General features: G+C 41.9%; 1 protein-coding gene across 4 annotated transcripts in view; it reads left to right on the top strand.

The window, feature by feature from the left end:
• The window catches only part of daam2 (dishevelled associated activator of morphogenesis 2), a 260782-nt gene that overhangs the window by 124259 nt on the left and 108819 nt on the right, over positions 1 to 27704 (top strand). For all 4 annotated transcript variants that reach the window (XM_082957632.1, XM_014126170.3, XM_014126175.3 and 1 more), the window contains exon 3: positions 8675 to 8764. In XM_082957632.1, coding sequence (XP_082813758.1) covers positions 8675 to 8764 — 90 coding nt within the window. The remainder of the gene's footprint in view (positions 1 to 8674; positions 8765 to 27704) is intronic.

The raw sequence follows: 27704 nt of genomic DNA, 5'->3' as shown, positions 1-27704 counted from the left end.
AAGGTTCACCTTCCAACAGGACAACGACCCTAAGCACACAGCCAAGAAAACGCAGCAGTGGTTTCGGGCCAAGTCTCTGAATGTCCTTGAGTGGTCCAGCCAGAGCCCGGACTTGAACCCGATCTAACATCTCTGGAGAGACCTGAAAATAGCTGTGCAGCAACGCTCTCCATCCAACCTGACAGAGCTTGAGAGGATCTGCAGAGAAGAATGGGAGAAACTCCCCAAATACAGTAATCGCTGCCAAAGGTGCTTCTACAAAGTACTGAGTAAAGGGTCTGAATACTTATGTAAATGTGATATTTCAGTGTTTTTTAAATTTTTTATGAATTAACAAAACAGTCAAATTCTGTTTTTGCTTTGTCATTATGTGGTATTGTGTGTAGATTGATGAGGGAAAAACAATATAATACATTTTAGAGTAAGGCTGTAACATAAAATGTGGAAAAAGTCAAGGGGTCTGTATACTTTCCGAAGGCACTGTATGTGACGTAGTACGCAATTTTCGTAGACCACATTCAGCCCCTGAGCGCTACTTTCAAAACTATTGGCTGAAATTATGCAAATGTTTGACAGTGCATCTTTAAGCTACACACACATTCTCACTGTGCTCAATATTTCTCGCACCCTCAATCACTCCTTACCACAATCACACATCCACATGTACACCTAGATGCATACACCTCACACCTACTCACTCACACACACATTTTCATTCCCTTACCATTTCCTCTCCACGTCTCTCCACACAAAATGAACAAAACTAACATACTAACACACAATCGTATCCTTTTGTCCACTTTCTTATCAGGCCTGCTCAGTTCAGGATTATTGAGTCTCAAAAGACGGGTCTATGTAACAGTCTATCATAGGGGGAAAAAGTAAGAATTGAACAGGTAAGTCTTGTCCGAGCCATAACTGCCCATAGGGTATCTCCTGTTTCTGTAGCGTGAGGCCGCTTGATGTACAAGCACACCCTCTGGACAGGACACTAGTCTTTCACATGGCCCTAACCCCAATCTATCTCTTTAATGCTAAGTGTCAAGCAGAAAGGCATCAGTTTCCATTTTTAGATGCTTTGGTATGACTCGACTGGGCATTGAACCCCCAACCTTCCAATTTCAGGTGGACACTAATCACAAGGCCACTGAAGATGGTTTGTCTCTCCTCGAACTACTGATAAAATAATCTACTCTCATACTGTACATCATGTCACACAGTCCCGACTCTTCTAATCCTTCAATGCTTCAATGTGGTATACTAGAGGGAATATGACAGTTTCAGACAGTTTCAGCTTCTGTTGTATCCAATCCTACGCCGGTGTGTGTGTGTATCATCTCCCTGCAGACAGTTCATGAGTTCCTCAGCAGTTGAACAAAGGAATGAATGACAGACAGTCGAGTTGCTAGCTAGCTAATCCTTTGTGGACTTGACTGAAACTTGCAGAGAGAAGGGGGAGGAGCTACCGCCCTGCTTCTGCTCCTCGTTCTAGCACATTTTCTCATACGTTTCCCCTCAGAACTTAATCGAGTATCTGACGCAATTATGCATGATTTCGGAGACTACTAGCTAGCTAACTCACTTGTCATATCCAATGTACTTGACACCCATTTTAATTTGTAACATTATTCAATTAGGTTTTTAGCTGAAATATGAATATAAGTGTGTGTTTCGAAAAGCCATGTATGTATTTTTCTTTTTCCGACAGCAGGTGTATCAATATTAGCTTTGGTTTATGTGAATTCCACAGGAGCACAGGCCAACGTGGGGGCATACCAGAGAAAGGGTGCAGGAGGTTTCTCGATTCTCCGGTTCGGTTTTGGAGGCGGGAGGGGGTGCCACTGGGTGGAGCCATGTGATTTTTTTTAGGGGGGGTTGTGGTGTAACTGTGCACACTCGTTCTCTCTCTGCCTCTCTCACTCGCTGTCTCTCGCTTTCGCTCACTCTCGTAGTCTCTCTCGCTCACTCTCTCTCACTCTATCACACTATTACCTATGTAGTACACTACTTTTGACCAGGGTGCATAGGGCTCTCGTCAAAAGTTGTGCATTTTGTAGGGAATAGCATGCCATTTGGGATGCAGCCAAGGCCTGGCAAGGTCATAAACAGGAGGTGGAGGCTGAGTGGAGGAACAGGAAAGGAGCTCGCCGGGCCTCTTTCCCATCTGGTAATAATCCAGGAGTCTTTTCCCACTGATTCCCGAATTCGCCAGATCATCTCGAAAACTTCAGTGGTTTGGACACTGTTGCTGTGACCCGCGAGTAGGCAATCAGCCCAGAGCATCGGAGTTTGTGTTTTTCCTATCCCAATTTCATTCTGCAGTTTATAAGTCTGCAGAGAATGCGTTTCAGAATGGGTTTCTGGTGCAGGGATGAACTGTATGTGGACTGAAAGCTATACCTGCATCCCAAATGGCACCCTATGCCTCATATAGTGCACTACTTAAACTAGTAAGCAGTCTGGCACAGCATTAACACTCCTGACTCCGGACTAAACATACCCTCCATGGCCACGGGGGTTTGAGTCTCGGCTTCACCGACTGTCTGTGCCTTTCCTACCTGTTTCTCCTCCTCCTTTGTCTATCCCCATGTCTCACTTCCTACTATCTAAAACTTCACTAAAATATACAAGGAAGTTTGCACCTCTGTTCTCCCCCAAAAATCTAATTATAATAATGCCATTGTAATACCTAATCAGCTCTTAAAGAGTTAGTTCACCCAAATTACAAATGTACATATTGGTTTCCGTACCCTACAAGCAGTCATTGACAGCCACACCTTGGTTTTGACAGAATATGACAGCAAGCCACACCTTGGTTTTGTTTACCTGGCCACTGTTTCAAATGCTAAATTGTTTGCATTTGTGGCACAAGTCAAATGTAAGTCAATGGTACCTATATTAGTATTTTCGCACTTGTCCATATTATCTATAAGTCATTTCTTTGAGTTAGACAAAACATTTTAGATACTAAACAAAGGATGATTTGGACATGAATTGCACAAAAATGCCAGCCAGACTAAACTGAATTACCTATATAAATAAAGGTGAGAGAAAACAAAAAGTTATATTCCTTCCTATGTCTACTGCATCTCTGCAGTTGGCTCTCCCATTGAAATGCCTGGCTTAGAGCTGAATAGCTGAAGACAGCCCCTCTGATACCTCTGGCAGTCCGATGTTTATTTTCTTGTATATAAAATAATCTTGTAATTCAGATTCTGTAATTGTACGTTTTTATTTATTTTTTACTATTGTTTATTAAATTTGACGTCATTTTCTGCCAATGTCGTGATATCGAATTGGTAGTTACGACATTGTCTCATTTCAACAACTACCCAATGGGCTCGGGAGAGGCGAAGATCGTGACAGGTTCCCTTTCGAAACATGCTCTGCCAAGCCGCGCTGCTTCTTAACACACTGGTCACTTAACATGGATGTCAGACAAACCAATGTGTTGTAATTGTACATTTGAACCCTGATGCTATGCTTAACAATAAAACATGAATACCCTGGCTTTGATTGTCCAGGCCCAGACCCCAACCTTGGACAGGGGCTGGTTGGGGGGCTGGTTGCATGGTTGACATCATGGCAACCTAGTAATTATGGCCCTGATTAGTGGAGAGTGGAGCACAAAGCCTGGCGCTTTAACATCTCTCTCTCTCTTTCTCTCTCTCTCTCTCTTTCTCTCTCTCTTTCTATCCCTCTCTGTCTCTCTTCCCCCAGTCTCTCTTTCTCTCCTGTGCTGTCTCACCCTCTCCCTTACCGCCTTCTCTATCTGTCCCTCTTTCTTTTCTCTCTACTGCTAGAGGGCTCTTTCCAAGACTTTATTTACTTTCTTCCATGGCTGAGATTCATTTCCTGAGCTCATATGCATTTCAAAAGTCTCCGGGAGGGAAGCACCTTGTTCCAGGGTGAACAAATAGTCACCGCTGTGAATACTAAACCCATCAGAGGTGTCGCGGCTGTTTGCTGCCTTCGGATTCGTTGGCAATTGACTGTCGGTCCGATGATTGACATACTTGACTCACTGTTGAATTTACTGTCTGACTGGCAATAAACGCAGAATGTATCTAATAACACAATAGCATTTTCATTAGTTTATGACCCTGTAGGCTATATGTAAAAACAAAAAACACAAACATTAAAGTGTTCAATAAATGTTATTCGTGGAGTACCTTTGTTACAACTATGAAACCGAAAGCATATGTGTTGGAATGCGGTAAGAGCATATTTTTATAACGACATAAAAATGTATACCCAATTCCGTACAAATGTGCGCAATCGCAACATTTAAACGAGGCTGCAAAGAAAACTAATGGGACTGTAGCGACTGTGTTGACTTCAAAATCTGGGGTGGGAACTACGTTTCTATTCAAGCATTGATCGACATGGTAATGGCTCTATAGTATTGGAGAAAAGTTGAAAAAACTGACCCTCCATTACATCGTGACGTGTCATGCTGTAACGTACAGCACGCGTAAAGCAACTATTTCTGTCTTACAATCTCTCTCCACCAGGTGTAGCACTTCTCTCATTTAAAAACAAGACATGGACAGTGACGGGGGTAAGGGGGGATACCTAGTCATTTTTTGCGTCGTCCCTGCAAGCGATCATGACTCTCAAAGACAATGTTTACTTCTGAAGATCACTTTAGCACCGCCCTAAAAACCCGATTTAAAATTTGACACAAACCTTCAAATAGGTATGTAATGACACATTATATAAACTCTTTGTAGTGTTTTATTTACATTTTAGAGGCGATAAGGTGATAAGTTGGACAGATCGAGTGGGGAAAAAAGCAGTTTTCCCACACGACATCTGTCCTTCTCACTACCACGCATTAGTTTTGCTTCCCCACCCGCCATTTTTAAAAAGACCCGACGTAGCTCATTGCCTTATTGAATTATGCAGAAATGGGCAGCGTGGAGCTCATGTCATTTATTTTGTTAGACAGGGGAGAAATTGTGCTTAACAATGGTATTGACATTACAGTTGATCTGGAAGTATTACGTTTTTGGGGCGCTAAAATAAGGTCAATTGTACGGACCAAGGCGATGTACAAAAGTGAGTGAGTTTACGTTTGTAGCCTAAACATCATTATAAGTGCCAAGTGTGCTGGTTAAATAGTGAAATTTGGCACAAAAGTAATGATTGCATTATCATGAATATGTGTTGATATGACGGCAGTCAAAAATAGTCAATTATTGTAAGTTTGTGCTTACGTGGTGTGCGTCTTCATGCAATGGCATCAGTTGGAGAATGTCCATGTCACGTAAACAACAAAAGCTGGTGAGTGTGTTGCTGATGTATTTTTGCAAGGGATGTATGTAGGGTCTGCTCTCTCAGTGATGACAATTTGTGTTGATAATCAGCCCGTAGCATTGTCACGGTCTTAGTTCTATCCGATGTCTCACTGTTTAATTTGGTGGTGGCGCAGGCAGCCGCTCAGTGCGTACTGTTCTGGCATTTTTGCGCTTAGGCTTCGGTGGTGTAGGTTCAGGCTGAGGCTCCGAATCAGAAGAATAATTGTCATATTTGTCATGATTCATTTCTTCCCAACCATCGGAGTCGTTTTGGTTCAGATTTAGTAAATTATGCACACTTTGTACTCCAAGTAGGCAGAGTAGACTGATAAGACTTCATTCACAATTTGTGATTACATAATTATGCATCGTTCTCTTCCCTTCACTATTCAATTCAATACGTTTTGTAGTGATTCAAATGTTGATGATGTAAATAATATTTGTTGGTCTGTGGTGTGTAATGAGGAGCAACCAGACACTGCACTTGACGCATTTATGAAACTACAGTACTTATTCCAGTTACTAATAAGCACGCACCCATTAAGAAAATTACTGTAAAAACTGGTAAATCCCATTGGATTGACGAGGAATTGAAAAATGGTATGGTTGAGATGGATGAGGCAGAAGGTATGGCAATTAAGTCTGGCAGCCCAACTAATTGGCAAACATACTGCAAATTAAGACGTGGCTAAACTAAAGAAAAATAAACTACACTATGAAACAAAGATAAATTATATAAAGAATGATAGTAAAAAGCTTTGGGGCACCTTAAATGAAATTTTGGGAAAAAAAGCCAACCTCGGCTCCTTCATGTATTGAATCAGATGGCTCATTAATAATCACAAAGCCAACTGATACTGCAAACTACTACTACTTGGCAAGATAAGCAAACTTAGGGATGACATGCCAGCAACAAACGCTGACACGACACATCCAAGTATTACGGACCAAATTATGAAAGACAAGAATTGTACTTTTGAATTACGTAAAGTCAGTGTGGAAGAGGTGAAACAATTATTGTTGTCTATCAACAATGACAAACCACCAGGGTCTGACAATCTAGATGGAAAATTACTGAGGATAAGAGCAGACGTATTTGCCACATCTTCAATTTAAGCCTACTTGAGAGCATGTGCCCTCAGGCCTGGAGGGAAGATAAAGTCATTCCGCTACCCAAGAATCGTAAAGCCCCCTTTATTGGCTCAAATAGCCGACCATTCAGCCTGTTACCAACCCTTAGTAAACTTTTGCAAAGAATTGTGTTTGACCAGGTACAATGCTATTTTACAGTAAACAAATTGACAACAGAATTTCAGCATGCTTGTAGGGAAGGACACTCAACAAGCACAGCACTTACACAAATGACTGATGATTGGCTGAGATAAATTGGTGATAACATGATTGTGGGGGCTGTCTTGTTAGACTTCAGTGCAGCTTTTGACATTATTGATCATAGTCTACTGCTGGAAAAATGTATGTGTTATGGCTTTACACCTGCTATAATGTGGATAAAGTGTTACTTGTCTAACAGAACACAGAGGGTGTTCTTTAATGGAAGCCTATCAAATATTACCCAGGTAGAATCAGGAATTCCCCAGGGTTGCTGTTTAGGCCCCTTGCTTTTTTCAATTTTTACTAACGACATGCCACTGACTTTGAGTAAAGACAGAGTTTCTATATATGCAGATGACTCAACACTATACACGTTGTAAGGGTCCTGTGTGTAGCTGGTGTAGAGAGTCAGGCGCAGGACAGCAGATATGAGTAATCAACGTACTTTTACTCAATTAGACAAATATACAAAGTAACATACCGAGCCCACAAAGACAGACCGAATTACAACAAACAATCACTCACAAACACAACATGGGGAACAGAGGGTTAACCTCTATGGGCTAGGTGGGACGCTTGCCACTGCCAGCCTGTGGCGCGATTTTCAAAACCTTAAAAATCCTATTACTTCAATTTCTCAAACATATGACTATTTTACAGCCATTTAAAGACACAACTCTCGTTAATCTAACCACACTGTCCGATTTCAAAAAGGCTTTACAACGAAAGCAAAACATTAGATTATGTCAGCAGAGTACCAAGCCAGAAATAATCAGACACCCATTTTTCAAGCTAGCATATAATGTCACAAAAACCAAAACCACAGCTAAATGCAGCACTAACCTTTGATGATCTTCATCAGATGACACTCCTAGGACATTGTTATACAATACATGCATGTTTTGTTCAATCAAGTTCATATTTATATCAAAAACCAGCTTTTTACATTGGCATGTGACTAGCATGTGACTAGCATTCCCACCGAACACTTCCGGTGAATTTACTAAATTACTCACGATAAAAGTTCATAAAAAACATAACAATTATTTTAAGAATTATAGATACAGAACTCCTTTATGCAATCGCGGTGTCCGATTTTAAAATAGCTTTTCGGTGAAAGCACATTTTGCAATATTCTGAGTAGATAGCCCGGCCATCACGGGCTAGCTATTTTGACACCCACCAAGTGTGGTACTCACCAAACTCAGATTTACTATAAGAAAAATTGGATTACCTTTGCTGTTCTTCGTCAGAATGCACTCCCAGGACTTCTACTTCAATAACAAATGTTGGTTTGGTTCCAAATAATCCATAGTTATATCCAAATAGCGGCGTTTTGTTCGTGCGTTCAAGACACTATCCGAAGGGTAAAGAAGGGTGACGCGTCCGGCGCGTTTCGTGACAAAGAAATTCAAAATATTCCATTACCGTACTTCAAAGCATGTCAAACGCTGATTAAAATCTCGTAAAAAAGCGATAATATTCCGACCGGGAAACCCTGTTTTTGTTCAAAGACGAAAAAATAAAAACATGCTGTCGGCTCGTGCACGCGCCCCCAGTCTCATTGTTCTCAGATCGACCACTATCCAAATGCGCTACTGTTTTTCAGCCATGGCCTGCGAAGTCACCATTCAACGTTCTGGCGCCTTCTGAGAGCCTATGGGAGCGTTAGAAAATGTCACGTTATGCCAGAGATCCCCTGTTTTGGATAGAGATGATCAAGAAGGCCAAGAAATAGTCAGAGAGAGCGCTTCCTGTTTGGAATCTTCTCAGGTTTTGGCCTGCCATATGAGTTCTGTTATACTCACAGACACCATTCAAACAGTTTTAGAAACGTTAGGGTGTTTCCTATCCAAATCAAACAATTATATGCATATTCTAGTTACTGGGCAGGAGTAGTAACCAGATTAAATCGGGTACGTTTTTTATCCGGCCGTGCAAATACTGCCCCCTATCCCCAACAGGTTAATTCCTTGATTGACTAATTGATGAATTGATTGTGACTGACTGATTGATTCATTGCCTTTTTTCTGTTGTCACAGGATGAATTGGACCTGACAGACAAGAACAGGGAGGCAATGTTTGCTCTACCTGCCGAGAAGAAATGGCAGATCTACTGCAGCAAGAAGAAGGTGAGTTCTGACACACACACACCCACACAGAACATTATTTAGAATCAACAATATTTATCCCATTGCCCTTAGTTGAATAGACACACACACACACACTATATCCAACCTCATCTCTTGAACAGACTGTTCCCTCGTGCAGCTTCAGATTGTCAACATTCAGTCTGAAAGGGGGAACATTTTGGTTAGACCTCCCTTTCACCCCTTTCTCTTGCCATAATGTCCTTCCTTTCTCGTTCCATAACAGCGCTGGTTTACTCTGTGGTCAGGTCTCCGTGAGGAAATGACATTCTTGATAGAAAAAAGTGAGCTTGGGCCCCTTCCTCAACAGCAAATGAAATAAATACATAGGGTGTGCTTTCCAAATGGCACACTATTCCCTATGTAGTACACTACTTTTGAACAGAACCTGGTCTCTGGCGCCATTTGGGACAGGGACATGAACTTCCCAAAGTCCTTTTGGGGAGAATCGTTTTTGGCAAAGCACGTGTTTTTTGACCATGTGTTTGCAGGGCCGGCTCTAGCCTTTTGGGTGCCCTAAGCAAAAAATTGCAGTTGTACAGCTAATTTATTACAATTCTACAAGTTCTGCTATGGGGTGAAGAGACATTTTTTGCAGTTTTAAAGCAAATTTCCTGCAATTTGACACATTTTGTAATGACTAATGCCATGTTAATATGATGCCATCCCAAATAATTTCCCCCGGCCAAAAAATGTCCTCCTCTGCATCACAATGGGATTCCATGAACTATTAGCGTCCGTTGCTATATCAATGGTGTGTTGACCTAATGATTAGAATTTTGGAGAACATTACAGCCTAAATGACGTTCTTTTCATCATCGCTAAGCAAACAAGGCTGATTTCCACGACAATTTTGCTGTTTAAGTTTTGTTTAGCTAATAAAATGAAAACATTACTTCTAACTACGTTTGGGTACCTTGTTAACATTACAACATGAAATCCATGTCTTAAACGCTGATACGTTTCGGAAATGGCAAAGAAAATGTGTAATCTGTTTGACACATTAGTTTTGTTAAAAAAAGCTCATCATTTATGTCCAAAAATCTCCGTCTTGTTAGCACATGATCTAAGCCCGCCGGACTTCACTTCATGAACGAGGGGAAAAAATATATTTACGTTCGTTCAAACATGTCAAACGTTGTATAGCATAAATCATTAGGGCCTTTTTTAACCAGAACATGAATAATATTCAAGGTGGACGAATGCATTCTCTTTTATAACGTATTGGAACGAGGGTACCCAACATGAACTTGCGCGCCAGGTGTCTAATGGGCCATCATCGTTCCATGGCTCTTGTTCGGTCAGATCTCCCTCCAGAAGACTCAAAACACTTTGTAAAGGCTGGTGACATCTAGTGGAAGCAATAGGAAGTGCCAAAATATTCCTCAGCCCCTGTGTTTTTCAATGGCATAGGTTTAAAGGTAATACAACACATCAGGTATCCACTTCCTGTCAGAAAATGTCTCAGGGTTTTGCCTGCCAAATGAGTTCTGTTATACTCACAGACACCATTCAAACAGTTTTAGAAACTTTAGGGTGTTTTCTATCCATATATAATAAGTATATGCATATTCTAGTTACTGGGTAGGATTAGTAACCAGATTAAATCGGGTACATTTTTTTATCCAGCCGTGCAAATACTGCCCCCTAGCCCTAACAGGTTAACAGGCAGACAGTCTAGGAAGGGGGACTTGAAGAGGGAGACTGCAAATTCCAGGGACTGCTGCTCTCTTTGTTCTGAGTGTTTGCAGTGCTAGTGTTTATCGTTAATCTGTGTATCTCACATATTATGTGCCCAGTATGATAGAGCAAAAAAACTTTCTGAGCAGATAATGACAACATGACAATAACAGTAGCTGTAGATGATGTAATGAAAAGTTGGAGGATGGTTGGTAATGGAGGACCTCAGGTGATCCACGTCTGGATGTTGGGCAGAACTCCTAGATCCTGGAGAACAGGAGCAGAGTTAAAGGGAATAGGGTAGGAGACAGAGACATAACAAGCAAACACACAGGTTACACTTTACTGTGAGAACATTTGGAGTAGTGCAGTGTTATAAATGGGAGATATGTACTTTTCAACACTTACCGATCATGTGCTATGGTGAAACAAATTTGATAGACTTGAACTCCGGCGCCACAGTCTTCGCCCTCTCAAACTTCTGGCAGGCTAGAAAGCGTACTGACCTTTAAGCAAAAAGTAACACATTGAAACATTGTGTGCTCTCTGATATGACATTCATTGAAATCATAATAATTTCAAATATAATAGAATGTGATTGATAAACAAAAGGTTATTTCACTTGCCCAGCTGTCCACCTCCTTGACATTTCCACGTCAGAAGAAGCGTAGGATCACCACCTCAAGCTGAACCTCGGCAAGACGGAGCTGCTCTTCCTCCGGGGAAGGACTGCCCGTTCCATGATCTCGCCATCACGGTTGACAACTCCCTTGTGTCCTCCTCCCAGAGTGCTAAGAACCTTGGCGTGATCCTGGACAACACCCTGTCATTCTCCACTAACATCAAGGCGGTGACCCGATCCTGTAGGTTCATGCTCTACAACATTCACGGAGTACGACCCTGCCTCACACAGGAAGCGGCGCAGGTCCTAATCCAGGAACTTGTCATCTCCCGTCTGGATTACTGCAACTCGCTGTTGGCTGGGCTCCCTGCCTGTGCCATTAAACCCCTACAACTCATCCAGAACGCCGCAGCCCGTCTGGTGTTCAACCTTCCCAAGTTCTCTCACGTCACCCCGCTCCTCCGCTCTCTCCACTGGCTTCCAGTTGAAGCTCGCATCCGCTACAAGACCATGGTGATTGCCTACGGAGCTGTGAAGGGAACGGCACCTCCGTACCTTCAGGCTCTGATCAGGCCCTACACCCAAACAAGGGCACTGCGTTCATCCACCTCTGGCCTGCTGGCCCCCCTACCTCTGAGGAAGCACAGTTCCCGCTCAGCCCAGTCAAAACTGTTCGCTGCTCTGGCACCCCAATGGTGGAACAAGCTCCCTCACGACGTCAGGACAGCGGAGTCAATCACCACCTTCCGGAGACACCTGAAACCCCACCTCTTTAAGGAATACCTAGGATAGGATAAAGTAATCCTTCTAACCCCCCCCCCCCCTTAAAAGATTTAGATGCACTATTGTAAAGTGGTTGTTCCAATGGATATCATAAGGTGAATGCACCCATTTGTAAGTCGCTCTGGATAAGAGCGTCTGCTAAATGACTTAAATGTAAATGTAAAGTTTGGAAATCATGCGTTTCACTCCGAAATGGCCAGCATGCATCTCGGTCTGCATGGCCTCCTTCTCCTCCTTAGTAAAAATCATGGCCATCCTTCCAATGTATGATTGCTTAACAAGTTGGAAGATAAGAGTTGTTGAAATAGTCAAGTCTGAGTACATTTGCACTGCTGTCTTAATTTCTCTGTTTCTCTTTCCATCTCTCTCTGTCTGTCTTCCACTCTTTTCCACTCTCTTTCCACCTCCCTCTCCCTCTCTCACTTTTATTATTTATTTTTCACTTTCTTCCTCCCCCCTCTCTGTGTCTGTCTAGCGAAGACACCTAGTTAAGGGCATTTGGAATTACCATAGTTGATTACTCTTATCCATTTGATTTATCAGGTTTAACTTATAGCTAGATACCTCAATATGACAGACATATACAGGTGAAGTCGGAAGTTTACATACACCTTAGCCAAATACATTTAAACTCAGTTTTTCACAATTCCTGACATTTAATCCGAGTAAAAATTCCCTGTCTTAGGTCAGTTAGGATCATCACTTTATTTTAAGAATGTGAAATGTCAAAATAATAGTGGAGAGAATGATTTATTTCAGCTTTTATTTCTTTCATCACATTCCCAGTGGGTCAGAAGTTTACATGCACTCAATTAGTATTTGGTAGCATTGCTTTTTAATCGTTTAACTTGGGTCAAACGTTTCAGGTAGCCTTCCACAAGCTTCCCACAATAAGTTGGGTGAATTCTGGCCCATTCCTCCTGACAGAGCTGGTGTAACTGAGTCAGGTTTGTAGGCTTCCTTAATCGCACACGCTTTTTCAGTTCTGCACACAAATTGTCTACAGGATTGAGGTCAGGGCTTTGTGATGGCCACTCCAATACCTTTTGTTGTCCTTACACCATTTTGCCACAACTTTGGAAGTATGCTTGGGGTCATTGTCCATTTGGAAGACAGATTTGCGACCAAGCTTTAACTTCCTGACTGATGTCTTGCTTCAATATATCCACATAATTTTCCTTCCTCGTGATGCCATTGTTTTGTGAAGTGCACCAGCCCCTCCTGCAGCAAAGTTCCCCCACAACATGATGCTACCACCCCCGTGCTTCACGGTTGGGATGGTGTTCTTTGGCTTGCAAGGCTCCCGCTTTTTCCTCCAAACATAACGATGGTCATTATGGCCAAACAGTTCTATTTTTGTCAGATCAGAGGACATTTCTCCAAAAGGTACGATCTTTGTCCCCATGTGCAGTTGCAAACTGTAGTCTGGCTTTTTTATGGCGGTTTTGGAGCAGTGGCTTCTTCCTTGCTGAGCGGCCTTTCAGGTTATGTTGATATAGGACTCGTTTTACTGTGGATATCGATACTTTTGTACCTGTTTCTTCCAGCATCTTCACAAGGTCCTTTGCTGTTGTTCTGGGATTGATTTGCACCTTCTGCACCAAAGTACGTTAATCTCCAGGAGCGGTATGACGGCTGCGCCATCCCATGGTGTTTATACTTGCGTACTATTATTTGTACAGATGAACGTGGTACCTTAAGACGTTTGGAAATTGCTCCCAAGGATGAACCAGATTTATGGAGATCTACAAAAAAAAATGGAGGTCTTGGCTGATTTATTTTGATTTTCCCATGATGTCAATCAAAGAGGCACTGAGTTTGAAGGTAGGCCTTGAAAAACCTCCCATTGACTCAAATTATGTCAATTAGCTTATCAGAAGCTTTTAAAGCCATGACATCATTTTCTAGAATTTTCCAAGCTGTTTAAAGGCACAGTCAACTTAGTGTATGTAAACTTCTGACCCACTGGAATTGTGATACAGTGAATTATAAGTGAAATAATCTGTCTGTAAACAATTGTTGGAAAAATTACTTGTGTCATGCACAAAGTAGATGTCCTAACAGACTTGCCAAAACTATAGTTTGTTAACAAGAAATTTGTGGAGTGGTTGAAAAATGAGTTTTAATGACTCCAGCCTAAGTGTATGTAAACTTCCGACTTCAACTGTAACTATATCAGTGGAAGCTACTGAGGGATAGGACGGCTCATAATAATGGCTGGAATGGAGTCAATTGAATGGTATCAACCAAATGGAAACCACATGCTTGACACAATTCCATTTATTCTATTCCAGACATTATTATGAGCAATCCTCCCGTCAGCAGCCTCCTCTGAACTATATGTACAGCTAGCAACATGAAGATGACCAACTAGCTAGATGGAAAATGGTTGTTGAAAAATAGTTGTACATAGCTAAAGCCGTCCAGTTATCTAATAGAAGTTACTGTAGCTGGCTAGCTGACTAGGCAGGCTGAGGTAAATAAGTACAGTAGCTAGCAATGTAAATCTAAAAACAACTTAAATGATTTCTTCCTATTTAACAATATTTTCTTGTAAAAAGACAAATATATGGTAAAGAAAGTGTGTTCTTTCCAGTCTTTTTGGTCCTCTGAAGCAGCACGTAGTCAGCAGGTTGTCACCGTCAAAAACAGCGTCCATGGAGAGCAATTCTGAGGTAATAATTTTGCGAGGACTGAGTGAGCGTTTATGCGGTGGAATACAACTAGAACTACCTGCGTCCTCTTTCCTTCGCGACCGCTACGAGGTAAAATAGAGCCAAGCAACCAGCATAGCAATGGACACTTTGGTTCATTAAGTAATCAGGGACACTTTTTGGCAGGGGGACACTATTTGGCATGACAAGCACCCTGGAGGTCTGGGCCCCTGGGCACGTGCGAGCCTGGTCGGTGTTCCACCATGATTACTACAAGTTTAGTATGCTTCTAGACTAACTACCGATCAAAATTGTTAGCTAATATTGCTAATTGAGTAACTGTTGGTGACTTACATAACTTATTTTTAAAGGTGACTTACCACCTGGATTCGGTCTAATGTAGTAACATTTGAAATGGTTATTTTTACATTGGATAAAAGTAGAGACTCAGAGCTACAAAATGTGACCCGATTCAGGAAACTAGGCGTATGTCGCAAGTCACGACTTCACAGGAGAGCCGTTTGAACATAAAAAATATTTTTTTATCAAAATGCGTTTTTTGGCAGAAATGCCTTCTCGAACATGTGACCTTTCATGTGCCTTAATAACAAACTTGTATGCCATCTGTAAATACGAATACAATTGTTAAATTACGAGCCTTGTTGGTTAATCCACAGAAAAAGTAGCAACCTTCCCTCTAGCCATGATTGGCTGAGATAATGAGTGGGCTGGACATGCCGAGGTAGTAGTTCGGATTGGTCTGCCATATTGAAGGCTTCAGTGTATTTGAGCTCATCGGTCTGTGTTGGTAATCCTGTCGACCGCGTCTTTTTTTTAAATGTATTGTGTGGTGGAGTTGCATAAGTGTTGCTGTCCACTTTCTGGAGGATCAAGTTTTGAAATCAGTGGAATTAGAGTATGATAGCTAAAGAGATGGAGAAAACACTTGTCTCTGGATTACCTTCAAAGTAAGGGCAACCGTGGTATGGCGTTCCTGACAGGGAGGGAGACACGTCCATCATGCTAGCTAGCTAACGTTAGCTGGCTTGCGAGTTAGCTAACGCTATGTGACGTGTGTAAAACACCCGTTGAATATGGCCAGTGTCAGTAAACATTTGCAAAAAAGCGTAATGAAATTGTTGCCAACAGAGCTGGTTAGGCTGTTTTCATGTTATCCAGAGGTAAACAAATCATCGGCCAGAGCGTCAAGTGTGTGCTCCGAGAGCGAAACGAGATGGGTAGGGCTTAAGCTTAAGAGGGTGTGAACGATGTTGAATGGGTGTAGACAAAGGAGTGCTCTTCAATACCAAAACATTCAAAGGTGATTTTCTCAAAAGTAAGTTTACAAGTTGATCAACTTTCAAAGCAGAATTACTTTCCTATTGTTCCTCAAATGCAGTGTATGATATACCATTTTGTAGCTCTGAGTCTCTACTTTTATCCAATGTACAAAACACCATTTCACATTTTGCTACATAAGACCGAATCCAGATGGTGAGTCACAAACAGTATATCATACACTTTGTGAGTCTCCCGTACTAAAACAGCCGGTCGCAGAGCCAGGAAAATATAGGCCAGGACCAAGGAACAAGTCACAACAAAAACAAGGTGTACACACCAAACACACCTCTCATTCATAGGCAGCCAGGGGTAATGGAGTACAGGGAAATGGGGAGAAGAACAGCACCACCGACTGCTTAGAATGTAGGACGATGTGCACGCAAACACACACACATACACACACACACACATACACATACACACACTTAATCACACACGGAGACATACAGACATATGCAGGCACGCATGCATGCACGCACACACACACACAAAGCAGCCATTGTTTGGTCGAGATGACAGTGATTTTAATGGGAAGTACCTCAGAGCCATAGCACGGATTAGGGAAACTTTCCTTCCCTCAGTCTCTAGAAACAGTGGCCCTCTTGTAACTTGGGCAAAACCAGCAGCTGCTGTTGTTGTTGTTGTTTTGCCTGTATGATAACATTGGGAATGCCAATAAGAGTTTTCAGAGTATCAAGTCCACTTTAGAAATGTATCTATAAAACTGCAGTGTAGTGTGTTTTAGGATCTTGAATTTAAAATATCTGTATATTTTGTAAGTATTTTTGGACTTTATTGAACCGATAGAGAGAGGATGACAGTGGGGAAAGAGAGAGAGAGGTTAGAAGCCCGGATTGTAAACTATGTCGACACCGTAGACATGTGTGCCGGAGACTGCAGTGCAACTTTCTTTGAGGTCCAGAGTTGAGTTTGAGGGCTATATCAGGTGTATGAAGGCAAGCGTGTGCAAGGCGGTTTTGAATGTCAGTCTGTCACCTCATTTGTCTCTTGACCTGTGTGCACCTACCTTGTAAACTTTAACCTGTTATGGCTAGGGGGCAGTATTTTCTGGATAAAAAACGTACCCAATTTAATCTGGTTACTACTCCTGCCCAGTAACTAGAATATGCATATAATTATTGGCTTTGGATAGAAAACACTCCAAAGTTTCTAAAACTGTTTGAATGGTGTCTGTGAGTATAACAGAACTCAAATGGCAGGTCAAAACCTGAGAGATTCCTTTACAGGAAGTGGCCTGTCTGACCATTTCTTGAACTTCTTTGCCATCTCTATCTTTTACTAAGGATCTCTGCTCTAACGTGACACTGCCTACGTCTTCCATGGGCGCTCAGAGCCCGGGAAAAAACAGAATGACGTCATCCCAGCCCCAGGCTGAAACACATTATCGCCTTTCTCAAGTGGCCGATCAAGGGACTGTGGGCTTAGGCGCGTGCCCCGTCTTTGTGATTTTTCCTCTGTTTGCCGAAAAGGAGATTCCCGGTCGGAATATTATCGCTTTTTTACGAGATAAATTGCATAAAAATTGATTTTAAACAGCGGTTGACATGCTTCGAAGTACGGTAATGGAATATTTAGAATTTTTTTGTCACGAATTGCGCCATGCGCACGACCCTGATTTACCATTTCGGATAGTGTCTGGGATGCACGAACAAAACGGCGCTATTCGGATATAACGATGGATTATTTTGGACCAAACCAACATTTGTTATTGAAGTAGCAGTCCTGGGAGTGCATTCTGACGAAGACAACAAAAGGTAATCAAACTTTTATAATAGTAAATCTGATTTTGGTGAAGGCTAAACTTGCAGGGTGTCTAAATAGCTATCCCGTGATGGCTGGGCTATGTACTTAGAATATTGCAAAATGTGCTTTCACCAAAAAGCTATTTTAAAATCGGACATATCGAGTGCATAGAGGAGTTCTGTATCTATAATTCTTAAAATAATTGTTATGCTTTTTGTGAACGTTTATCGTGAGTAATTTAGTAAATTGTTAGCAAATTCCCCGGAAGTTTGCGGGGGGTATGCTAGTTCTGAACGTCACATGCTAATGTAAAAAGCTGTTTTTTGATATAAATATGAACTTGATTGAACAAAACATGCATGTATTGTATAACATAATGTCCTAGGTGTGTCATCTGATGAAGATCATCAAAGGTTAGTGCTGCATTTAGCTGTCTTCTGGGTTTTTGTGACATTATATGCTAGCTTGAAAAATGGGTGTCTGATTATTTCTGGCTTGGTACTCTGCTGACATAATCTAATGTTTTGCTTTCGCTGTAAAGCCTTTTTGAAATCGGACAGTGTGGTTAGATAAAGGAGAGTCTTGTCTTTAAAATGCTGTGAAATAGTCATATGTTTGAAAAATTGAAGTTTTTGTATTTTTGAGGAATTTGTAATTCGCGCCACGCCTATCATTGGATATTGGAGCAGGTGTTCCGCTAGCGGAACGTCTAGATGTAAGAGGTTAATTCATAGGCTAGGTTGTAGCAACCTCATGATGGGTATAGGTAACATTTGAGTATCATGTAGTAACCTAAACCTATCGCTGTTACATTGAACCGAGTGAATGGAATATGAATGATAGACATCCAATATGATGTAATGGAAATAAATAAAATACTACAAATTATCATCCTCCCTCACCTTAAACGGCACTGACCGCAACTGACAGGATGTTGAACTTATGGGCAATCACTATATATTAAACCTGCTTTAGATAGGGAAAGGCTCCAATCAAATCAAATTTTATTGGTCACATACACGTGATTAGCAGATGTTAATGCGAGTGTAGCGAAATGCTTATGCTTCTAGCTCTGACAGTGCAGCAATATCTAACAAGTAATATCTTACACAACATATACCCAATACACACAAATCTAAGTAGGAATTAATTAAGACTATATACAGCGGGAGCGGAACGGACTAAGAAACAGTAGAATAGTATAGAATACAGTATATACATATGAGATGAGTAAAGCAAGATATGTAAACATTATTAAGTGACTAAGATACCGTAGAATAGTATAGAATACAGTATATACATATGAGATGAGTAATGCCAGATATGTAAACATTATTAAAGTGACTAGTGTTCCATTCCTTAAAGTGACCAGTGACTTCTAGTCTATGCCTATAGGCAGCAGCCTCTAATGTGCTAGTGATGGCTGTTTAACAGTCTGATGGCCTTGAGATAGAAGCTGTTTTTCAGTCTCTCCATCCCAGCTTTGATGCACCTGTACTGACCTCGCCTTCTGGGTGATAGTGGGCTGAACAGGCAGTGGCTCGGGTGGTTGATGTCCTTGATGATCTTTTTGGCCTTCCTGTGACATCGGGTGCTGTAGTTGTCCTGGAGCGCGGGTAGTTTGTCCCCGGTAATGCGTTGGGCAGCCCGCACTACCCTCTCGAGAGACTTGCGGTTGCGCGCGGTGCAGTTGCTGTATCAGGCAGTGATACAGCCCGACAGGATGCTTTCAATTGTAGATCTGTAAACGTTTGTGAGGGTTTTAGGTGACAAGCCAAATTTCTTCAACCTCCTGACGTTGAAGAGGCTATGTTATGCCTTCTACACCACACTGTCTGTGTGAGTGGTCCATTTCAGTTTGTCAGTGATGTGTATGCCAAGGAACTTGAAGCTTTCCCCCTTCTCCACTGCGGTCCTATCAATGTAGATGGGGGGTGCACCCTATGCTGTTTCCTGAAGTCCACGATCATCTCCTTTGTTTTGTTGACGTTGAGTGAGAGGTTGTTTTCCAGGCACCACGCTACCAGAGCCCTCACCTCCTCCCTGTAGGCTGTCTCGTCATCGTTGGTAATCAAGCCTACTACTGTTGCGTCGTCTTCAAACTTCATGATTGAGTTGGAGGCGTGCTTGGCCACGCAGTCATGTGTGAACAGGGAGTACAAGAGGGGGCTGAGCACGCACCCTTGTGGGGCCCCAGTGTTGAGAATAAGTGGAGTGGAGGTGATATTTCCTACCTTCACCACCTGGGGACATCCAGGACCCAGTTGCACAGGGCGGGGTTCAGACCCAAGGCCTTAAGCTTAATGATTAGCTTGGAGGGTACTATGGTGTTGAATGCTGAGCTATAGTTAATAAACAGCATTCTTACATAGGTATTCAACAGCCTGATCAATTCTATGCAAAGGAGATGTGTCACGCTGCATGAGGCAAATAGTGGTCACACCAGATACTGACTGGTTTTCTGATCCACGCCCCTACCTTTTTTTTTTAAGGTATCTGTGACCAACAGATGCACATCTGTATTCCCAGTCATGTAACATCCATAGATTAGGGCCTAATTTATTCATTTAAAGTGACTGATTTCCTTATATGATCTGTAACTCAGTAAAATATTTGAAATTGTTTCATGTTGCATGTATATTTTTGTTCAGTGTAATATTATTTATATAATTAGTATAACATCAATATTATATATCATTTTGACCTCAGACCTTGCATCCATAGCGCTGTCTATGAATTTGAGAGTGGTTACATTTCTCCAACCTCATCCCTCAGCTATTTACCAAAACAATGGTGGGGTGTAGGGTTTGTTTGTGTCTGAACCTATTACCTATTACCTACCTATTACCCACTACCCATATTTGTTGTGTCACAAATAACACCCTATTCCCCTTTTAATGCGCTATATAGTCTGATTTGCCTAAACAGAACAAAAAACAAATCACGTTTTAGTTGTTACATGCTTCCGTAAACAACAGGTGTAGACCCACAGTGAAGTGCTTATTTATGGGTCCTTTTCCAACAATGCAAAGAGATATAAAATAAAAAATGTAAATAGTGACACAAGGAATGAATACACAGTGAATAACAAATAACAGTAACAAATAACAATAACATGGCTATATACAGGGCCTGTGTTTACCCTTTGCCTTTTTGATGGCTCGTTGGTCGTGGTGGGATTTCTTATAATGTCCTGATTAGTGTCCCACTCCTTGAAAGCGTCAGCTCTAGCCTTTAGCTCAGTGCGTATGTTGCCTGTAATCCATGGCTTCTGGTTGGGGTTTGCACGTTCAGTCACTGGGGACGTCGTCGTCAATGCACTTATCAATGAAGCCAGTGATCTTTGTGGATGGTGTGCTCACTGTAGTGGCGGCTTCACTCACGGCTGTCACAGCTTTGGACAACTTCTCTAAGGGATTCAGGCAGAATGCCCTAGCATCTCACTGAAGGCCTGGGAACCCAGTTAAAGGAACCGACTAGCCCTCCATTAACCAGAGAATGGGAGAAACATTTTAGGCCGTTGTAGAGGTAGCCAGGGGTCGAAATCAGCCCGTTCCAGAGCTAACAGCTTGCCTGGCTACAGAAATCAGTGAATGAGCGAGTTGGAGTGAGTTACGGCCAAAACCAGGATTTTTGCGCTTCAGAAGACATGAAAGTGAAATGGGCTCCCTACAATCTTGGAAACACGTGTGTGTGTGTGTGTGTGTGTGTGCGCTCGCGTGTGTTTGTGTTCGTGTGTGTGCATGTGTAATGGGGTCGTGATTGGGCAGATATTGAAGTTGGCAGAGACCAACCAACGCAGTGGTCTTCCAATGTTGATTTTATTCCCCATTTACTGAAGTAAGAATGAGGTTAAGACTGAAACAAACCCAAGAAACTCCTAATGCATTTCAGAATTCCTTTTAGAGCAAACCTTATGTCTTGGCTATGATATGTCTTATGTCTTGGTTGAAATATGAAGCTGTGTTTGAGATTTCTTGATTGATTTAGATAACACAGAAATCAATTTGACAACACACCTTGAAGGGAGCACAGTAAAACATGTATAAGTACCTCGTATTCCAAGTTTTCTACAGCTGTTTCTACAACTGTTTAGAAATTGAATATGGTGCTGATTAAACAGTGAAAGGAACTTGACTTCTTTCTTTTTTTTTACATTGTTTTATTGGTGGGAAAATGAACGTATACATATTTACATATTTCACATTTCCTTTAACTTGTTGACTGGTGTTTGCGTGTTGATAAAGTGATGGTATGGTATTTTAATAGAATACTACCATACCACACACAGAGAAATTGATAAAGCGATGGTATGGTAGTTTAAGCAAGAGATGTGTTTTTTTGCATTTGATGCAGTCTGCTAACTTCTGTCTGTAGTGTCCGAACAGTTTGGGATACAAACTAATATGACTCCTCTGTGTAAAGGTGAGACTCTCATTTTCTCTAGGGCGCCCACAGGCTTCACAAGACTTGTCTGACGGTCCCCCAGTATCAGTTGAAAAAATGAATGGAAGTATATATGGAAATTGTTTAGTGTCAAAAATAAGGGGTTAAATACATGTAAAAATCTTTCTGATCTTTCTTATACAGTTCCCTCCACTAATATTGGCACCCTTGGTAAATATGAGCAAAACAGACTGGAAAAAATGTCTTTATTGTTTATCTTTTTGGTCTTTCATTCAAAATATTCACAAAATTCTAACCGTTAATTAAAGTAAAATAATTTAAAGAAAAAATAGATTCTTATCATAAATTATTTTATTTTTTTTTCTCCAATATATGTGTGACACAATTATTGGCAGCCCTGTATTTGTTTTATTTTTATATCACCTTTATTTAACCAGGTAGGCTAGTTGAGAACAAGTTCTCATTTACAACTGCGACCTGGCCAAGATAAAGCAAAGCAGTGCGACACAAACAACAACACAGAGTTACACATGGGATAAACAAACATACAGTCAATAACACAATAGAAAAAAAATACAGTGTGTGCAAATGGCGTGAGGAGGTAAGGCAATAAATAGGCCATACTAGCGAAGTAATTACAGTTTAGCAAATTAACACTGGAGTGATAGATGAGCAGATTATGTTGTGCAAGTAGAAATACTGGTGTGCAAAAGAGCAGAAAAGTAAATAAAAACAATATGGGGATGAGGTAGGTAGATTGGGTGGGCTATTTACAGGTGGGCTATGTACAGCTGCAGCGATCGGTTAGCTGCTCAGATAGCTGATGTTTAAAGTTAGTGAGGGAAATATAAGTCTCCAGCTTCAGTGAATTTTGCAATTCGTTCCAGTCATTGGCAGCAGAGAACTGGAAGGAAAGGCGGCCAAAGGAAGTGTTGGCTTTGGGGATGACCAGTGAGATATACCTGCTGGAGCACGTGAAGAGGACCACAATGGAAATAAGTCCCAGACTTTATTGTGTGTTATCCTCTGATTTTATTCATGTGCATGTATGGCTTTTAAGTTTTATGTGTGCTTGTTTTTTTTAAATGGTCAAATTAATAAACTAAACTACGGGTGGGTGTTATCGTGACCAGTGAGCTGAGATAAGGCGGAGCTTTACCTAGCATAGATTTGTAGATGACCTGGAGCCAGTGGGTCTGGCGACGAATATGTAGCAAGGGCCAGCCGACTAGAGCATACAGGTCGCAGTGGTGGGTGGTATAAGGGGCTTTGGTGACAAAACGGATGGCACTGTGATATACTGCTTCCAGTTTGCTGAGTAGAGTGCTTTGTGCAACCTCCCTTTGCCAAGATAACAGCTCTGAGTCTTCTCCTATAATGCGTAATGAGGTTGGAGAACACATGGCATGGGATCTGAGACCATTCCTCCATATAGAATCTCTCTAGATCCTTCATATTCCAAGGTCAACACTTGTGGACTCTCCTCTTCAGCTCATCCCTCAGGTTTTCTATGGGGTTTAGGTCAGGGGACTGGAATGGCCAAGGCAAAACCTTGATTCTGTGGCGAGTGAACCATTTTTGTGTTGATTGTGAGGTGTGTTCTGCTGGAAGATCCAACCACGGCCCAGTTTAAGCTTCCTAGCAGAGGCAGTCAGGTTTTGATTTAATATCTGCTGGTACTTGATGGAGTCACTGATACCATATGTATCCTGACAAGTTGTCCAGGGCCTTTGAAAGAAAAACATAGAGCCCGATCCCATTGAAAGTTCCAGTAACATTTGGCAAACTGTAGGTACTTCAGTTTATTTGATGACAGCAAAGGCTTTTTTATGGTAACCCTCCCAAACAACTTGTGGTTATGTAGGTGGCATCTGATCGTAGTTTTGGAGACTTTCTGACCCCAAGACCCAACTAACGTCTGCAATTCTCTAGCTGTGATCATTGGAGATTTTTTTGCCACTCAAACCATCATCCTCACTGTGCGTGGGGTCAATACAGACACACGTCCTCTTCCAGGCCGGTTGTTAACATCTTCAGTTGCTTTAAACTTCTTAATTTTTCACCTCATAGTGGAAATGGGCATTTCCTGATTTGTGCAGCTCAACATTTTGTTGCACATCATTACTGTATTCAGGGGTCTTTCACATAGTGATGGATGGCTATGGGAACTTGGCCTGTGTGTCACCTCATATTTATACCCCAGTGAAACAGGAAGTCATGGCTTACCACTTAAGTGTTCCTAATCACTCAAGTGAACTTAAATACATAAAATATGAATGGGAATATACTTCAGTTAGATAATTGTGGCACACATGTTTCTGAGAAAAGTATATACACTGCTCAAAAAAATAAAGGGAACACTTAAACAACACAATGTAACTCCAAGTCAATCACACTTCTGTGAAATCAAACTGTCCACTTAGGAAGCAACACTGATTGACAATACATTTCACATGCTGTTGTGCAAATGAAATAGACAACAGGTGGAAATTATAGGCAATAAGCAAGACACCCCCAATAAAGGAGTGGTTCTGCAGGTGGGGACCACAGACCACTTCTCAGTTCCTATTCTTCCTGGCTGATGTTTTGGTTACTTTTGAATGCTGGCGGTGCTTTCACTCTAGTGGTAGCATGAGACAGAGTCTACAACCCACACAAGTGGCTCAGGTAGTGCAGCTCATCCAGGATGGCACATCAATGCGAGCTGTGGCAAGAAGGTTTGCTGTGTCTGTCAGCGTAGTGTTCAGAGCGTGGAGGCGCTACCAGGAGACAGGCCAGTACATCAGGAGACGTGGAGGAGGCCGTAGGAGGGCAACAACCCAGCAGCAGGACCGCTACCTCCGCCTTTGTGCAAGGAGGAGCAGGAGAAGCACTGCCAGAGCCCTGCAAAATTACCTCCAGCAGGCCACAAATGTGCATGTGTCTGCTCAAACGGTCAGAAACAGACTCCATGAGGATGGTATGAGGGCCCGACGTCCACAGGTGGGGGTTGTGCTTACAGCCCAACACCGTGCAGGACGTTTGGCATTTGCCAGAGAACACCAAGATTGGCAAATTCGCCACTGGTGCCCTGTGCTCTTCACAGATGAAAGCATGTTCACACTGAGCACGTGACAGACGTGACAGAGTCTGGAGACGCCGTGGAGAACGTTCTGCTGCCTGCAACATCCTCCAGCATGACCGGTTTGGCGGTGGGTCAGTCATGGTGTGGGGTGGCATTTCTTTGGGGGGCCGCACAGCCCTCCATGTGCTCGCCAGAGGTAGCCTGACTGCCATTAGGTACCGAGATGAGATCCTCAAACCCCTTGTGAGACCATATGCTGGTGCGGTTAGCCCTGGGTTCCTCTTAATGCAAGACAATGCTAGACCTCATGTGGCTGGAGTGTGTCAGCAGTTCCTGCAAGAGGAAGGCATTGATGCTATGGACTGGCCCGCCCGTTCCCCAGACCTGAATCCAATTGAGCACATCTGGGACATCATGTCTCGCTCCATGCACCAACGCCACGTTGCACCACAGACTGTCCAGGAGTTGGCGGATGCTTTAGTCCAGGTCTGGGAGGAGATCCTTCAGGAGACCATCGCCACCTCATCAGGAGCATGCCCAGGCGTTGTAGGGAGGTCATACAGGCACGTGGAGGCCACACACACTACTGAGCCTCATTTTGACTTGTTTTAACGTCTCTAGGGTAGGTGGCACCAAATCGTCCCACCTACGTAACAGCCAGTGTAATCCCGTGGCGCGTTATTCAAAAACCTAAAAAATGCAAAAACTTCAATTTTTCAAACATATGACTATTTTACACCATTTTAAAGACAAGACTCTCGTTAATCTAACCGCACTGTCCGATTTCAAAAAGGCTTTACAACGAAAGCAAAACATTAGATTATGTCAGCAGAGTACCCAGCCAGAAATAATCAGACACCCATTTTTCAAGCTAGCGTATAATGTCACATAAACCCAAACCACAGCTAAATGCAGCACTAACCTTTGATGATCTTCATCAGATGACAACCCTAGGACATTATGTTATATAATACATGCATGTTTTGTTCAATCAAGTTCATATTTATATCAAAAACCAGCTTTTTACATTAGCATGTGACTAGCATGTGACTAGCATTCCCACCGAACACTGCCGGTGAATTTACTAAATTACTCACGATAAACGTTCACAAAAAGCATAACAATTATTTTAAGAATTATAGATACAGAACTCCTCTATGCACTCGATATGTCCGATTTTAAAATAGCTTTTCGGTGAAAGCACATTTTTGCAATATTCTGAGTAGATAGCCCGGCATCACAGGGCTAGCTATTTAGACACCCAGCAAGTTTAGCACTCACCAAAGTCAGATTTACTCTAAGAAAAATGTTATTACCTTTGCTGTCTTCGTCAGAATGCACTCCCAGGACTTCTACTTCAATAACAAATGTTGGTTTGGTTCAAAATAATCCATCGTTATATCCAAACAGCGGCGTTTTGTTCATGCGTTCAAGACACTATCCGAAAGGGTAAATAAGGGTGACGAGCATGGCGCAATTCGTGACCAAAAAAATCTAAATATTCCATTACCGTACTTCGAAACATGTCAACCGCTGTTTAAAATCAATTTTTATGCCATTTTTGTCATAAAAAAGCGATAATATTCCGACCGGGAATCTGCGTTTAGGTAAACAGACGAAAGAAAATAAAGCATTCGGTCGACTCGGGCACGCGCCTAAGCCCATAGTACTCTGATCGGCCACTTGCCAAAAGCGATAATGTGTTTCAGCCAGAGGCTGCCTCGATATCGTTCAGCTTTTTCCCGGGCTCTGAGAGCCTATGGGAGCCGTAGGAAGTGTCACGTTAGAGCAAAGATCCTCAGTCTTCAATAAAAAGAGCCAAGATAAAACACAACTTGTCAGACAGGCCACTTCCTGCATGGAATCTTCTCAGGTTTTGGCCTGCCATTTGAGTTCTGTTATACTCACAGACACCATTCAAACAGTTTTAGAAACTTTAGGGTGTGTTCTATCCAAAGCCAATAAGTATATGCATATTCTAGTTACTGGGCAGGAGTAGTAACCAGATTAAATCGGGTACGTTTTTTATCCGGCCGTGTCAATACTGCCCCCTAGCCCTAACAGGTTAAGGACATTGCATCAAAGTTGGATCAGCCTGTAGTGTGGTTTTCCACTTTAATTTTGAGTGTGACTCCAAATCCAGACTTCCATGGGTTGATAAATTGGATTTCCATTGATTATTTTTGTGTGATTTTGTTGTCAGCACATTCAACTATGTAAAGAAAAAAGTAGTTAATAAGATTATTTCTTTCCTTCAGATCTAGGATGTGTTGTTTAAGTGTTCCCTTTAATTTTTTGAGCAGTATATTTCATTTATTTAAATAGCATTTTTTTACTTCAATTAAAGGTTCGATTTTTGTGAATATTTTGAATGAAATACCAAGAGGATAAACAGCAAAGAAAACATTTTCACAGCCCATTTGCTCATATTTAGCAAGGGTGCCAATATTAGTGGAGGGCGCTGTATCTCTCAGATTAAGGACAGACACTAAAGAACTAACTTTTTGATTTTATTTGGAACTATCTGTTGTTCCATGTAGTGAATCTGTTATTCAATGTGTTTGTATTCAATGTGTTTGTAATTATCCTTGGTATGACCTTCTTAAA

This window comes from Salmo salar, chromosome 11, assembly GCF_965601325.2.
Source record: "Salmo salar chromosome 11, fSalSal1, whole genome shotgun sequence".
Lineage (NCBI taxonomy): Eukaryota > Metazoa > Chordata > Actinopteri > Salmoniformes > Salmonidae > Salmo > Salmo salar.
Note: the sequence above shows the minus strand (reverse complement) of the source record. Positions and strands in the feature narration are given on the sequence as shown.